This window comes from Sus scrofa, chromosome 6 (assembly GCF_000003025.6).
Source record: "Sus scrofa isolate TJ Tabasco breed Duroc chromosome 6, Sscrofa11.1, whole genome shotgun sequence".
Taxonomy (NCBI): Eukaryota; Metazoa; Chordata; class Mammalia; order Artiodactyla; family Suidae; genus Sus; species Sus scrofa.
In genome coordinates, this window is record NC_010448.4 from 13,889,370 (window position 1) to 13,903,658 (window position 14,289).

The 14,289-nt window shown below is 49.5% G+C and overlaps 2 protein-coding genes across 2 annotated transcripts in view; both read right to left on the reverse strand.

Moving 5' to 3' along the window:
• The window catches only part of LOC102168126 (protein VAC14 homolog), a 42,573-nt gene extending 38,541 nt beyond the window's left edge, over positions 1-4,032 (reverse strand). Inside the window, exons 1-3 of the mRNA XM_021097532.1 lie at positions 3,726-4,032; positions 297-456; positions 86-223 (exon numbers count right to left, since the gene is read on the reverse strand). Coding sequence (XP_020953191.1) covers positions 86-223; positions 297-456; positions 3,726-4,032 — 605 coding nt within the window. The remainder of the gene's footprint in view (positions 1-85; positions 224-296; positions 457-3,725) is intronic.
• Positions 5,907-14,289, reverse strand: part of HYDIN (HYDIN, axonemal central pair apparatus protein) — a 412,515-nt gene continuing 404,132 nt past the window's right edge. The window contains 3 exon segments of the mRNA XM_021093814.1: positions 5,907-6,606; positions 7,888-8,112; positions 13,373-13,603. Of these exon segments, the coding sequence (XP_020949473.1) occupies positions 6,124-6,606; positions 7,888-8,112; positions 13,373-13,603 (939 nt within the window). The 3' untranslated portion in view covers positions 5,907-6,123.

Genomic DNA, 14,289 nt, shown 5'->3' on the forward strand with positions numbered 1-14,289 from the left:
TGGGACCCTGGCATAGACAGGGCGGGGGCCCGGCTCCGCTCTCCACTTCCCATCCCGCCGCCTCCCAGGTGCCCGCGGCTCTTACTTGATCTCCAGCGCTGCCACCTTCCGCTTTTCGCAGAGGTTGTCTTGGAGGGCGCGAACGATGTTGGGCGTGTGCGGCGCGAAATCCTTCTCGGGGTTCACGGTAGCAGCTCGGGGCGCTCCCCGGTGCCCCGCGACTCTTCACCCCGCGGCAGCCCGGGCCGCGCCGGGGCCAGGGGAGTCTGCGGCTCCGCGCTGCCTCAGGCGCCGGCTCACGGACCACGCCGTCCCGGACCTGCCTGTGTCGTTCCGCCGCCGCGCGCCGCCTCGGAGCCTGGGCCTGGACCCCCATCCCCTCACACACGCCCGAGGCCGTCGGCAGCTCACTAGTCGAGTTCTGGCTCCGCACCTTCACCGCTCGACCTGCGACCGCTAAGTTACCGGAATCAGGTGAAGCCGCAGCAGCTTCCGCTTCCCGCCCCCAAGGAGCCGCCCCCAGCCAGCCACGCCCTCACCGGCAAACTACAGGTGAGTTGGCCTCGCCCCCAAGGCTCCACCTTCTCCCCCCGACTTGCAGAGATGGTTAATGGGGCGGGTAGTCCAGGCACTCAACCGCCTGCACCTGGTCGGCTTGGGCTTGGCGTATGGTGGGCTCCCGTAGACTTTTGTGGGAACGAAGGGTCTCTAGGAGCCTGACTCCTTAATTTGTTTGGTACTGGCTGAATCCATTAGTTGCTTCACTAGTTACCAGTTTCTCGTGTGCCGATGTTTCTCAAATTGGAGTAACACAATCTTGATTTTAGCTATATTCTAGCCATTTGTACTATTATTTAAAAATATTTTTTCGAATCAATTCACTTTAAAAAAATCTTAAATTCCTACTTTAGTTTTGCCTATGCCCTAAAATCATGGGTTTAAATAGGGATATGTTATTCTAAAACACATAGATTGCAATTAAAACTATCTGCCTCCTACCTCCTAAGAATCTCAGATACCAACAATGGCTGTCACCCCAGCATCTGGAACTTGGGGTGTGTTTACTATGCTCTGATATCCTGGAGCACTGGGTTACAGACACCAGAAGCCCCAAATGTTCAGAGGGCAGGTCTCCAGATGGATCCACTATAAGGCAGCCCCTTCAGGTGCTTTGAAGTTACACGAAGTGGTGGAACAGAAATTGAAGCTCCATGGTAAAGATTTTAAAAAGCATTTTATAGATGCAGTGTGGCGGAAGGCGCAGTAACAGGGAAATGCATCAGTGTTCCTTATCAGAGCATCTGCAGTGGACAGGGACTTAGGACAAGGCTAGACCACAGTGGAACCCAATAAGGATTAAATATTGCTTAAAAATAAAATTCACCTGAATAAATTTGAGGATCTAATTGGTTTTATTCAATGAATCGTGACTCTGACAGCATCCCATCTAGCTGATAGAAAGGTGCTCCAAGAAGCTGATCAAAATGACAGGTTTTGTGGGCAGAATGGGGAGGGGGCCAGGAGGGAAGTATATTTTTTCAGGCATGTCACCTTTCTTTGGGGAAGTGTGTGTCAGGGGTGTCTATCATGTAGATTACCTAACCAGAGTCTGGATCAGGTAATTCCAGATTAACTATTAAAAGTCACAGTCCTGGGAAAATCTGAAACTACAGTTTAGGTTAGGCCTTAGGAAACCACGAAGATAATTTAGGTGGGAGAGACATTCTCCTGCTGGCCTTGGGGAGTCAGTGGTAACAATGGTGAGCTGGGTATGATGAATCACTTGGTAAGGACCTGAGAGTGACCCCCAGTTGTTAAAACCAGTCCCCTGTTGTCATCGCCAAGAAAATGGGACTTTGGTCAAATAGCTGCAAGGAAATGAATGTTGTCAACACACTGAGGGAGCTTGGAAGAGGCTCTTTCCCTAGATGAGCCTCCAGATGAGGGTGCAGCCGGCTGGTATGTTGACTTCATGGACCCAGTTCAGTCCATCCTGCTCTCCTGACCTTTGGGAACTGAGATGAGAAATTGGCGTTGTTTTCAGCTGCTAGGTTTGTGGTAATTTGTTATGCAGCCCTCATAAACAAATATAGGAGCTAACCCCAACCTCAGCAAGTCGTGGGGGAATTGCATCTAGAAAAATCTGTGCTTTTGGAACATGTACTTTCCTTTACTGGTGGGGTTTTCACAGCTTTAAAAATCTCTGCCAACACAATTTGACAAATGATGGTATGTGCACCTACAGTGTGAAAACCGCCCCAATACAGATTCATCTCCAGAAGAAAATGTATTCCTTAAAGCTTCCTCCTCTTACCTTGATACCAAGTAGCACCGATAAGGACATTTCTAGATGTCTTACAAGGTATTTCTCTAGAATTTTAATGATGGTCGATGAAAAACAGTGAAAAAATTAAATTGGTGGGAATGATTTGGATTTATTTCTCCAGTGTGCATTCATTTCCCTTAGACCTATAATCTAATAGAACATTTCATCTGTTTCTCTTGCTGCTTGGTTTGGCTTTTTCTTAGAGATGAACTGAATTTCGCAAGGGTCATATGTGTTACAGGTTTTAATAATTGAAACTGTAAGGAATTTTTTTTTTTTTTTTTTTTTTTTACCGGAAGGAACTCTTTTCTTCTGAAATCACTTTCTGGACTATGTTGCTAAGAAATCGTTTTTTCAAGGCCCAAACCAATGCTTTGTTCAGAAGTTTCTAGAATTTTTTTCCCCTGATGTCTTAGAAAATGTCAACTAGTTAAGCTTATTTGTCCATAACTGGACTGGCAGTGGTGCTGAGAATAAAGCCCAAGGGCCGCCACTGCCTTCTCCGTGTGCTCACTGCTCTGTCCCTGGGGGCTAGCCCTGGCCAGGCTGGCTATGCTCAGACTCTTCTAGACTAGGGGATAATTAATAAGCCTGGTTGCACACTGGCCATCATTTCACAGTTGTAACACGTCTGCGTATGTGTGATGAGGGCTGGTTGTTGTTACATAACTTACGGGCATTGCAGCGAGAGGGTGCTGGTGACACTAAAAATTGTACCCAAATCTTGAGCCGCACAAAATAGTTTCTTCAACAGCAAATGTGCTTCTGCCGGCGTGTCAGGGAAACATGTCAAGGGTATGAGGGGCTTGGGAGATCCCACAATCGGGATTTCTTGCCATCTGGCAGGCCCTCATGACGTCACAACAGAATCACCTCTGACCTGAGGCATGTCTCTCCCAAAGGGATGGTTAAGCTGAGGATGCCACACTCACCAGGGTCTCCGTGTTGACCAGCATCAGGGGACCCCGTTCACATCATTTTCTGTGCATGATGGTCTCTGGGGTTGTGCCTCTGGTCCCTGGTATGTTCTGAACACCCCCAATGAGGTGTCTCCCAGTCGGCCTTGCCGAGAATGCCTTCCTCCCGAAGTGACTTCCACTAGCCTGTGTCAGGCTGCTCGTCTTCACCAAGCCTCCCCTCCAGCCCTCTGCTGAGCTACTCTGCCCTTCCAGATTTGCCAGTAGGAAACAATTTTGTTACTGTCTTTTTTGAGGCCAAGGACCCATAAGAACCAGCTGTAGGGAAGCGATGTACCCCATCTCAAGTCATCCTGGAAGGGGGTTCCCGCTGGGGCAGGGTCTGACCTGGGTGCTTGATCCCAGGGAGGAGGGCGTGCTTCCTAGCTCAGGCTTGGAGCTGGAGCAGGGCTGGAGTAGGGGAGTCACCCCTGGCCACCTACAGGCATCGTTTTCCACTGGGAGGTGGCCAGTGTCTGGGGTGGTGGCTGGGAGCCCTGCAGCCTCAAAGGGACACATCTGAGTCCTGACCTTCGCAGCTAGAGGAACCTGGTGTCTCGCCACGCTCCAAATGCAGATGTTTTCACCAGCTTCCCTCAGCTTCCTCCATCCTCCTGTCGTCTCAACGACTGTTTCTCCTACTAGGTTTAAAAGTGTTGAAAAGGTGCCTGTTGTGAAGAAGATGGCGGTGTGCCAACTGCTGCCATCCTGCCCGCTCAGCCTCTGGGGAGGGGGCGGGAGGTGGAACATGGAGGGGGAGCCGCAGTCATTCGCTCTGCCAGAAGCTGAGCTACTGACACTTGTCTCCAGGGCTCAAAGGAAGAGCTTTAGGGCTGCAGATTCAGCAAAGGCTCAGGTTCTGCTGGCGGGATCTCCACTACTCTGTGCACACAGCACCCCCCCCGTCCCCCCAAGAGATGCCACTAAAATGCAGATTCTGATGCAGTAGTTCTGGGCCTGGGCCTGAGCGTCTATATTCCTAACAAGCTCCCACATGATGCTGACGTGAGGCGGCAGAGGCTTCAGGGCTGTGCTGACCACAGCAGGGTCCTCAGATCAGCAGCAGCGCATCCCCCAGAACTTGGGAGAGATGAAAATTCTTGGGCCCACCCAAACCGTCTAAACGAGGCCCTCTGGGGGTGGGGCCCAGCAGTCACTGGTTTAGCAGGTCCTCCAGGCGGTTCTGATGGACACTAAATGTGAGACCCACCAGTTTCTTCAGACTCTGTATTTACTGGTTAGGGGATTTGCTCACTGGGCTCCGCCCTCTCAGCTTGCTGCTTAGGGTTCTTTGCTCCTTTAACCAGTGGGAGTATGTTCTTCGTCATTGTTCTTATCAGCAAGGTCTTGAGTGGTTACAGAGTTGAGCTCTGAAGTGTGCACTACAAATCCTTTAGGGAAAGCTTCATTGGGTACCAGCTGTGCCTCGAGTGCAGTGGGATGAGGGCTGTAAGATTTTGTAAGGTCTTGTTGAATCATGGGGTGCTGGGCTGCACCCCTGAAGTTCCTGACTCAGCAAGTCTGCGGTGACCCCAAAACTTTGCATTTTTAATAAATCCCCAGACGACGCTGAGGCTGCTGGTCTGAGGATCATTTCTGAGCACCGCCTCGTTGGAGCACTCATTCCCAAACGGCCGTCTTCTTTCTTGCCTCCTCCCTCTCTGGCAGGTAAGCTGGAGGGGTGAGACGAGGGGAGGAAGTGGAGGCCAGGGACCCTCAGGTGTAGGTGTGTGTGTGCCTTTGTACGGAAGCAAGTCCACACCAGGGCCAGTCTTTAACCATCTTTATTTCAACAGGTATGTACTCTCCCCGGTCACTAAGGACCACGGGAGCGTCTGGAGAAGGCACCTGCCCAGGCCTCCTTGGAGCTGGGGCTTCCATGGTGCTTTCCTTCTGAAGAGTCACCCACTTAGAATGTACTTTCATGTGCACTCGAAAGCTGCAGTTTAAACACATCAAACTGGGACGCACTCCTCCCCCTGGATGGAGATTCCTGACCAGCTGCCACATTAATGGCCGGGTGGGAGTTTGATCCGTAGCACTGGCTTTGCCCTGCAAGCTAAAAAGAAATGAGGCCTGTGGCCCTCCTGGGACCAGCGAAATTAGTATTTGGGGAGGTGGGGTCTGGACCAGAATGAGGTGATTCTGATGTGCAGGTGGGTGGAGAACCACTGCTGGGCAGGCTGAGTGCTGTGCACGAACAGGGCGGGGGCTAGGGGTGGGGCCCTGGGGTCCCCTATTAGCGTCTCTCCTATTAGGACCTGGACTTGAGCGAGAACTTTCTGTGGGAGCAGCCCCCGACCCTGTCTCTGCAATAACCACCCTAATGTACCTGCTCATTGCTTTGAAAACAGTGACTTATTTGGCTTTTATGTGAAAGCAGAATAAAAGACCGCATTGAAGTAGAGTCTCATCCAAGGCTCTTTAAACCATTACGGGTTTTAAAAAGAAGCCGAGGCGCCCCCGTGCGGGGCACTGCCAACGGCGCCCTGTGACAGAAGGTCAGGAGTGTGACACCTGTATCATCTCATTAACAGCGGGGACTATCGCCGAGTGCTTGGGCTCTGGAGATACGTTAAGACACTAAATCTAGAGACTCGCCCTTGCAAAGTAAAATGTAGCTGTTTTGCGTCGTTACCGTGTTTAATATGGGATAGCTATATTTCAGACAGATATTTGGAATTCATGCAGTACAGAAATAAGGGCGCTTCAAATTGAATTGGAGGATAAAACAGTGCCATTAGAATTTGGTTATCGTCTCTGTTTTTCGAGGGCCTAGAACAACAACAGTGTCAAGGCCGACGCGATGGCCTGCTGATGCTGCAGGAACGCCAGCTTCCACTAGGGGGTGACCCCCTTCAGGTAATAAACCCACTTAACTCCCGAGTCGCTGCCTTCGCCGGGAGGGGAGCTCACGATCAGCTTGCTGGTGATGGGGGTTTTGCTGCCCGAGGGGTTGCCTTCAAAGTAGACGCTGATGTTGTTGATCTTCTTGGCCTTGACGGAGTCCACGGCGCGCACGGAGAAGGCTGGGTTCTCCACGACGAAGGAGAAGGTGACCGGGTGGTAGAAGACGTTCTTGAACGGGATGACGATGTTGTACCCGGCCCGGATCAGGAAGGGGCCTTGCGGCTTGGGGGGCAGAGCCACCCCGAAGAGCGGGATGAGGTACTCCCCGCCCGCCAGCGACGACAGGCTGAGCGCGCCCTTGCTCTCGCCCAGGCGGCTGGGCTCGAAGTAGACCTCGACGCTGACCTCCGAGCCGCCCTGCGCCCCCGGGGCCGCGTAAATGACCTTCTCCGTGTGGAAGTCCGGACAGTCGATCTGCAAGGGGGACAAAGGCGCTAAGCCCACCCGGGCCCCTGAGGAGCAAACCCAGCAGCTCAGGCCGGTCCCCGCGTGCGGGAGGCCGGCGGGTGATCCCAGAGCCGAGCCCTAGGACGCCGCCCCTGAAGCGCAGCCATTGCTGGTTGGACCCCAGTTTCCCTAGGAAGACACTGAGGCCAAGGGATGTTAAATAGACACACAATAAAAAAGGAGCCCAAGCCTCTTGACCATGGCCGGGGACTTCGATGTTGGCCGGGCACGTGCCCCCCAGGGTAGGAGGCCACCTCCTTGCTCCCCTGGCTGCAGGGTGTGGTCACCGGAAGTTGTTCAGCAGAATGTGAGCGCGGGATGTGCTGCCCCCTGGTAGCTGGCTGCTGCTGTCACAGTAAGCCAGCTGGGTCCCTGTGGACCAGAGCGAGTGTCTATAGAAGATAAAGCATCAGGGCGGAAGGGTCTGGGTGCCTGATGTCACCCAACTGCATTCCAGCCCAAAGTGCTTACGCTCACACTGCTGCTGAAGAGCAGAATAAAGCCGCAGGTGGTTGGTTTTGTGGGGTTTCTGTCTCAGTAGTGAATCCTATACTCAAACTGATTTAATAGGTGACATGCATGGAACGTTTACTATGGGCCAGGCTAAGTTTTATAAACATATTTAAGGAGTTCCTGTCCTGGCTGAGAGGGTAAAGAACGCGACTAGGATACAGGAGGATGTGGGTTCAACCCCTGGCCCCGCTCAGTGGGTTAAGGATCAGGCTTTGCCCTGAGCTGCAATGTAGTATGCATACACAGCTGGGATGCTGCATTGCTGGGGCTGTGGCATAGACCAGCGGCTGCAGCTCTGGTTCGGCCCCTAGCCTGTGAACTTCCATATCCCACAGGTGTGACCCTAAAGAGACAAAAAAAAAGAAAAAAAATTTAAATTATATATGTTTAAAAATCCTGATGGCTATCCTGCGAGAATTATTCATGCAAAGAATAAATGGTGAAGAGAGGATTCCACAGCCTATATGCATGGACTGCTAAGCTCTAAGCTCTTACTGCAGCGACTACTGACCAGCTTGTGGGAAGCAGAGCCCCCCAACCTTCAGCTTGTTCAGCTAGAAAGTTGGTGAGGAAGAAGCCAGGCCTGGTACCATCTATTTCTAGCTGGCGGTGCCCAACGAGGTAAAGCACCTGACTCTGAGTTTCACATCTGCACCTTCTATGTCCTCCTCCCATTACTGCTGAGCCCGGATCTCTGGAAAGGGACAGGCAGAGGGCGGGGCAGGGGCTGCTCACCCTGCAGTAGTATTCCGTCTTCTGCCGGGTGTAATTGGTGAACTTGGCAAAGATGCTCTGGCCGCTGCCAAGAACAGCCTGGAAGTAGACAGGCTTTTCAGGAAGTGCTGGTGTGGCCTTCATACTGAGCTCATATGGGTAGTAGCCCAAATCACTGTTGTGCAGTGTTAGTCTCCCGAAGGTTTCTCCAGGTTTCAGGGGCTGGAATTCAAATGAGAATGTGCCCTGCAAGAAAATACGGAGGCTCCTGTGATGCTGAAAGTCTGACCCACCTCTGCCTGAGCTGAGGCTTCAGACCTGAGAGTAGGTTGGTGGCAGATGCTCATAGCGGTCTTGAGCCTGGGGAGCTTCTGACTAAACCAGCCTGCTTTTCCTCCCCTGAACCCCCCCAGCTTTCCCTAGTCTGGGCATTTCTATATCTGGAATCTCTCTGAATCTAAAAATTAGTACAGGATCCTCTCTTGAGAAGCATAATTGTGGAGACAGGGGTGAGTGGGCTGGAGGAGCAGGAGGGCTAAAGGTCAGTCAACTCCTTCTTTGCTCATAGCCAGTCTCTGAACAGCTTTCTGGTTCTACCATCATTTGGGAGAGTCTTTCTCCTTCATCTGTTATCATCCATAGCAAAATAAGAGAAGAATCAAAGAGTATTGCTTATAATAGCAAAGTAAGGTAAACAATTCAGATATATTAGCAGTAACAGATGGGTAAATACATTACACTTTACTCATTTTGATGGAATATTATGTAGCCATTAAAAAGGAATAGCCAGAGCTCTAAGCATTGAAATAAAAGGCACTGATGATATTTTGCATGGAAGAGAGAAGGATCTAGAAATGTATATAAAGCTCTAGAAACGTGTAGGATCTCATTTTTTGGCGGAGTAGAATATGTCTATGTATGTATAGAAAAGAGATAGCAAGGCTATATCGAATTGTCACCAGTAGTTATCTTAGAGTGGGGAAATGGGATTGTGGGAACTTTTACTTTCTATTTCACGTACTTTTGTAGAGTTAAATTTTTATTTTTATCACGAGTAGGTATTCTTTCTTTCTTTTTTAAAAACTAGTTTGGGAGTTCTCCTGGGGTGCAGCAGGTTATGGATCTGGCATTGGCACTGCAGCAGCTTGGGCTGCTGCTGTGGTGTGGGTTCACTCCTTTGCCTGGCACAGTGGGTTAAGGATCCAGTGTTGCCACAGCTACAGTGTAGGTCATAACTGTGGCTCAGCTCTGATCTCTGGCCTGGGAATTCCTTATGCCATGTGTGGGGAGGCCAAAAAAGAAAAAAGAAAAGAGAAAAAGAAAACACAGAACAGATAAGAGAAAGCACAGGGTCCCATATAAACCTGAATATGTCACTGTTATACGCAATATAAATGGGATAAATACTCAGGTGAAAAAAAGGATTGTTAGACTGGATTAAAAAGCCAGATCCATCTCATCTGTATACTATTTTTAAGAGACATTTAATTATAGGGATACAGAAAAGTTGAAAGAATGATGATTAAAAGAAAACAAAACAGATTACACAAATACTAGCCAAAAGAAAGCTGTATTAATATTAGTCAAAAATAGATTTTAAGGCAAAGAACATTACTAGAAACAAAGAAGTTCACTTTATAATGAAGAGTTTCAAGTCACCAGAAAGATAATTTTTAACTAGTAACTTCAAAGTATATATACATAAAGCAAAGTGTAAACATAAATCATAACATGACAGAACTACAAGGATAAACAGAAAAATCTACAATCATAGTTAATATATGTTAATATGCTCTCCTAAAACTGATCAGATAAGCAGACAAAGCTATCAGTAAGGCTATAGGAAACTGGACACCAAAATAGCAAATATATTCTTTTCGAAAACAGATGTAAGATGCTTTTAAAACATCCATATATTGGGTCATAAAGCAAGTCTGAGCAAATTCTAGAGTACTGAAATAATATAGACTATATTCTTTGACCACAAGGTAATTTTTGCAAATGGTAACAAGAAAAATTCACTTTTGGAAAATTAGACACTTCTAATAACCCATGAGTCAAAAAAGAAGAATTAATAATAGTGAAAATTAGAACACTTTTGAACCTGATGATGAGAAATACTACATATAAATATAAAAAATTTGTGTGCTGTGGCTAAAGCAGTACTTGGAGGTTTTTTCTTTTTTTGGTCTTTTGTCCTTTTTAGAGCTGCACCCACGGCATATGGAGGTTCCCAGGCTAGGGGTCGAATGGAGTTGTAGCTGCCGGCCTACGCCAGAGCCACAGCAATGCCAGATCCGAGCCACATCTGCGACCCACACCACAGCTCAAGGCAATGCTGGATCCTCAGCCCACTGAGTGAGGCCAGGGATTGAACCCGCAACCTCATGGTTCCTAGTTGGATTCGTTTCCACTGTACCACAATGGGAACTCCTAGATGGAGATTTTTTGTAATTTTAAATGTATATACTAGAAAATATGGTTAATTCCCTAAACATTCATCTTAGAAATTAGATTAAGCAACAGCAACCCAAAGGAAGCAGAATAATAAAGAGTAGAAATGAAGCAACTAGAAAGCAAAGCCAAAAGATGTTTTTTTGAAAAAAAAAAAAGAAAAGTTGAGAAATCTCTAGTAAGACTGATGAAAAAACAAAGAGAGAAAGCACAATAACCAACATTAGAAATGAAAAAGGCATGTCACGTAAAAAAAGCAGTAAGATTCATGCAGTGAGACCTGGAGTTCTTATGCAGTTGTCTAAAATGAGAGAAACATGTCAGCAGAGCCTGTGGTGGCTCCATGTGTGATGAGTGTGTCGGCGACAGGACCAAGCATGCTGTCCTTATTGAGGAGCAGAAAATCGTTGTGAAAGTGTTGAAGTCACAAGCACATAACCAGAAAGTTAAATTTTAAAAAAATGAAGCTTTTTTGAGTAATAAATCAAAAAACAAGACCCAAAAGGTAATAAGAGGATCATAACAACGTCATACCACTATTTGGGCTGCAGGGATGAAATGGAAACACCCTTATTACCGACGCAAGAAGAAACAGATCATCTAAATAGTTCAACATCACCGTTGAAATGAGATCAGTAGGAGACAAGCTTCCCGCAAAGAAAACCAAAGAAAACACCAGATCTCGACGGCTTCACCTGTGAATTCAAGGCAGCCGTAATTTGAACCTTTTATAAACTCTTTCCCACAAGTGAGAAGGTCAGAATGTCCCCGGCTCTTTTTTTTGTTGTTGTTGTTGTTGTTGTTGCTATTTCTTGGGCCGCTCCCGCGGCATATGGAGATTCCCAGGCTAGGGGTTGAATTGGAGCTGTAGCCACCGGCCTACGCCAGAGCCACAGCAACTCGGGATCCGAGCCGCATCTGCAACCTACACCACAGCTCACGGCAACGCCAGATCGTTAACCCACTGAGCAAGGGCAGGGACCGAACCCGCAACCTCATGGTTCCTAGTCGGATTCGTTACCCACTGCGCCACGATGGGAACTCCCCCGGCTCTTTTTTGTGGCTAGTACAAGTGACAGCCACACTGGGCAAAGAGTGCGGGGAAGAAAAGCTGTGGTCCATCCGCCTCACTGGTGGACACAGAGGCACATCTCCGCCGCAGACTATTATGCAAGTGAATCGCATCTGTATGTAAGAAGGGGGATTGAGACCACAAGGAGTTATTGCTTTGTCAGGAGTTTATCAGATCGGTAAACTTTAAAAATGTCCAACAATTCCAAGGGGACCCCACCTTACTGGTTGGCAGTTATCTACTGGTTGCCAGTTAGAGGCAGGCGCACCCTGTGACTCAGGGATTCCACGCCCGGGGTACGCTGTGGAGAAACACATGCGCAAGTGCCTTACGAGGCCACGTGTGCAGAAAGATCCATGGCAGCTTTACCCGCCATGGCCAGATGTTGAAACCAACACAAACATCTGGCCATGGCGGGATGGATATCTAAATGGTGGGCTAATCACATGGGAAGGTGGATAGCAGAGACGATGAATGAAGCTCAGCTGCACGCGATGGCATGGATGACTGTCACAATTCACAACTCTGAGCAAAAGAAATAAAACATTACAGGAGCTCTCCCTGTGGGGCAGTGGGTTAAGAATCTGGCTGCAGCAGCTGGGGTCACGGCAGAGTTGTGGGTCTGATCCCTGGCTGGGCTAAGCTGTGGCGCAGGTCACAGCTGTGGCTCAGATTCGATCCTTGGCCGGCGACCTTCCATATGCCGTGGATGCAGCCATAAAAAACCCCAAGAAACAAAACATTACAGAATGTATATAGTTTGATTTCTTTTGCATGAAGGTCAAAAACAGGCAAAACTAAACTATGTAGTTTGAAAGCAAGACACGATTAGTACAAAATAAAGACATTGGTAACTTTCAGGGGTGAAGAGTAGGGTGTTGTGATTGTAGAGAGAGGCAGAGGTGGTGATGTTTTTTTTCTCCCATTTTTGGCGACCTGCACTGCAGCTGCGGCAATGCTGGATCCTTAATTCATTGTGACAGCTGGGGATCACATCTACACTGCCTCAGAGACAACGCTGGATCCCTCACCTGCTGTGCCACAGTGGGAACTCCTTGGAGGTGGCAGCTTTTAATATCTCTTCCTGGGTTTTTATTTTTTGTTTGTTTGTTTTTGGCTACATCCTCAGCACATGGACGTTCCTGAGCCAGGGATCAAACCTGTGCCACCAGCAGTGACAGAAGCCACTGCAGTGATAATGCTGGATCCTTAACCCACTGTGCCACATAATTGGTTACACATACACATACGTGCAAATACATGTGTCAGTCTGTGACCTACACCACAGCTCATGGCAACGACAGATTGTTAACCCACTGAGCAAGGCCAGGGATCGAACCTGCAACCTCATGGTTCCTAGTCGGTTTTGTTAACCACTGTGCCACAACAGGAACTCTGAGAGATCCTAGTTCTGAAAGAGAAGAGAGACAGAGTGGGAGTGCAGGGAACAAGCCAGGTGGGCTCGAGTTGGAGAAACAGAGAGGTTTGGATGGAGGCGGGCAGGGAGGGTTGGGAGCGGTAAGCTGACCCGAAGAGCATTTATCTTCCCGTCAGTTCTAATTCCAGGCCACGTCCTCCCAGCCACCGGCAGAGGTTCCTGTGCGTCCTTTCTGAGGTGGTCTGTGCCCAAACAAGCACATACACGAGTGTGTGTGTTGTACCCGCGATACACTCCTACGTGTCCCTTGCTATCCTTTTTACCGCATGTATTTTATGTGACTTATACAATTAGGAAAAACAAGAAAAATATTTTAAATTTGACCAAGGCACACAAACACCTAACAGAGACAAGGGTTCCTGAGATAGGCCAGGCCCTTCCACACGTCTGCGCCGGAGCTCTATGCGGCCTGGTTTCTGTGCGGACTTGGGCAGCAGAGGAGAGGTGGGAACAGCAGTGGGACCGGCGGATCGTCCCCGGGGGCGGGCCCAGCTCAGAGCCTGCATCCGGATTCCGGGGACTCGTGCCCGGCAGGGCCGTACCTCGGAGTTGGCCGGCACCACGAACTGGGAGGGCAGGCTGACGTCGGGCACGCGGCACTCCGTGGAGAAGGTCACGGAGTAGGGCAGGGGGTTCTCCAGCTTGATGGAGGCGGACACGCTCTGCCGGATGGGGGTCACCATCTCGATGGTTTTGATGACGCCCGAAGGGATGACCTTGAAGCTCACGGTGTAGTACAGGAACTCACTGGTCACCTCGTTTCGGAAGATCACCTGAGTCCACAGAGAGCGGGCGGAAGCAGAGGGTGAGTCCAGGGTCCTCTGCCGTCGACAGGAGCTCCGGTTCCCTGTGGGCAATGCCTGGAGCCCGAAGCGCAGGGACCAGGCTGACACGGGCCCTCCCAGCCCATCTGAAGCCCTTCCCTCGGGTCCTCTGCTCCGGCTCCCCCTGGGGACAGAGCCCTCGGCAGCCTGGGCTGCTTTAGAAGAGGCTGGAGCCGCACTGTCTGCTCCTGGAGATGAAGGTGTCCCCCGTGGGACCACTGAGTGGGCCTGGAGAACAAGCAAGACCTCGAGAGGTTCAGGTTACAGTGGGCTTCCCTCCAATTCCTGTTGCTGCTGGAATAGTTAATAATAATAACAGAATAAGAGCATCTAACAATTAATGAGTGATTACTGTGTTTTAGGCACTGGAAGTACTTTTTTGGGGGTGGGGGGCTGTGCCTGGGGAAGCGGTGGCATGTGGAAGCTCCCAGGCTGCAGATCAAGCCGCAGCAGCAACCCGAGCGACAGCAGTGACAATGCTGGCTCCTTCACCTGCTGAGCCACTAGGGAACTCGTGGAAGTCCCTATTTAATTCACACAGGTGTAGGCCACATTACTATGCCTCTCACCATTTTTTTTTTTAGAGGAGAAAGTTGCGGCTTAGCAATGCTAAGGATGCTGCCCAAGGCCACATG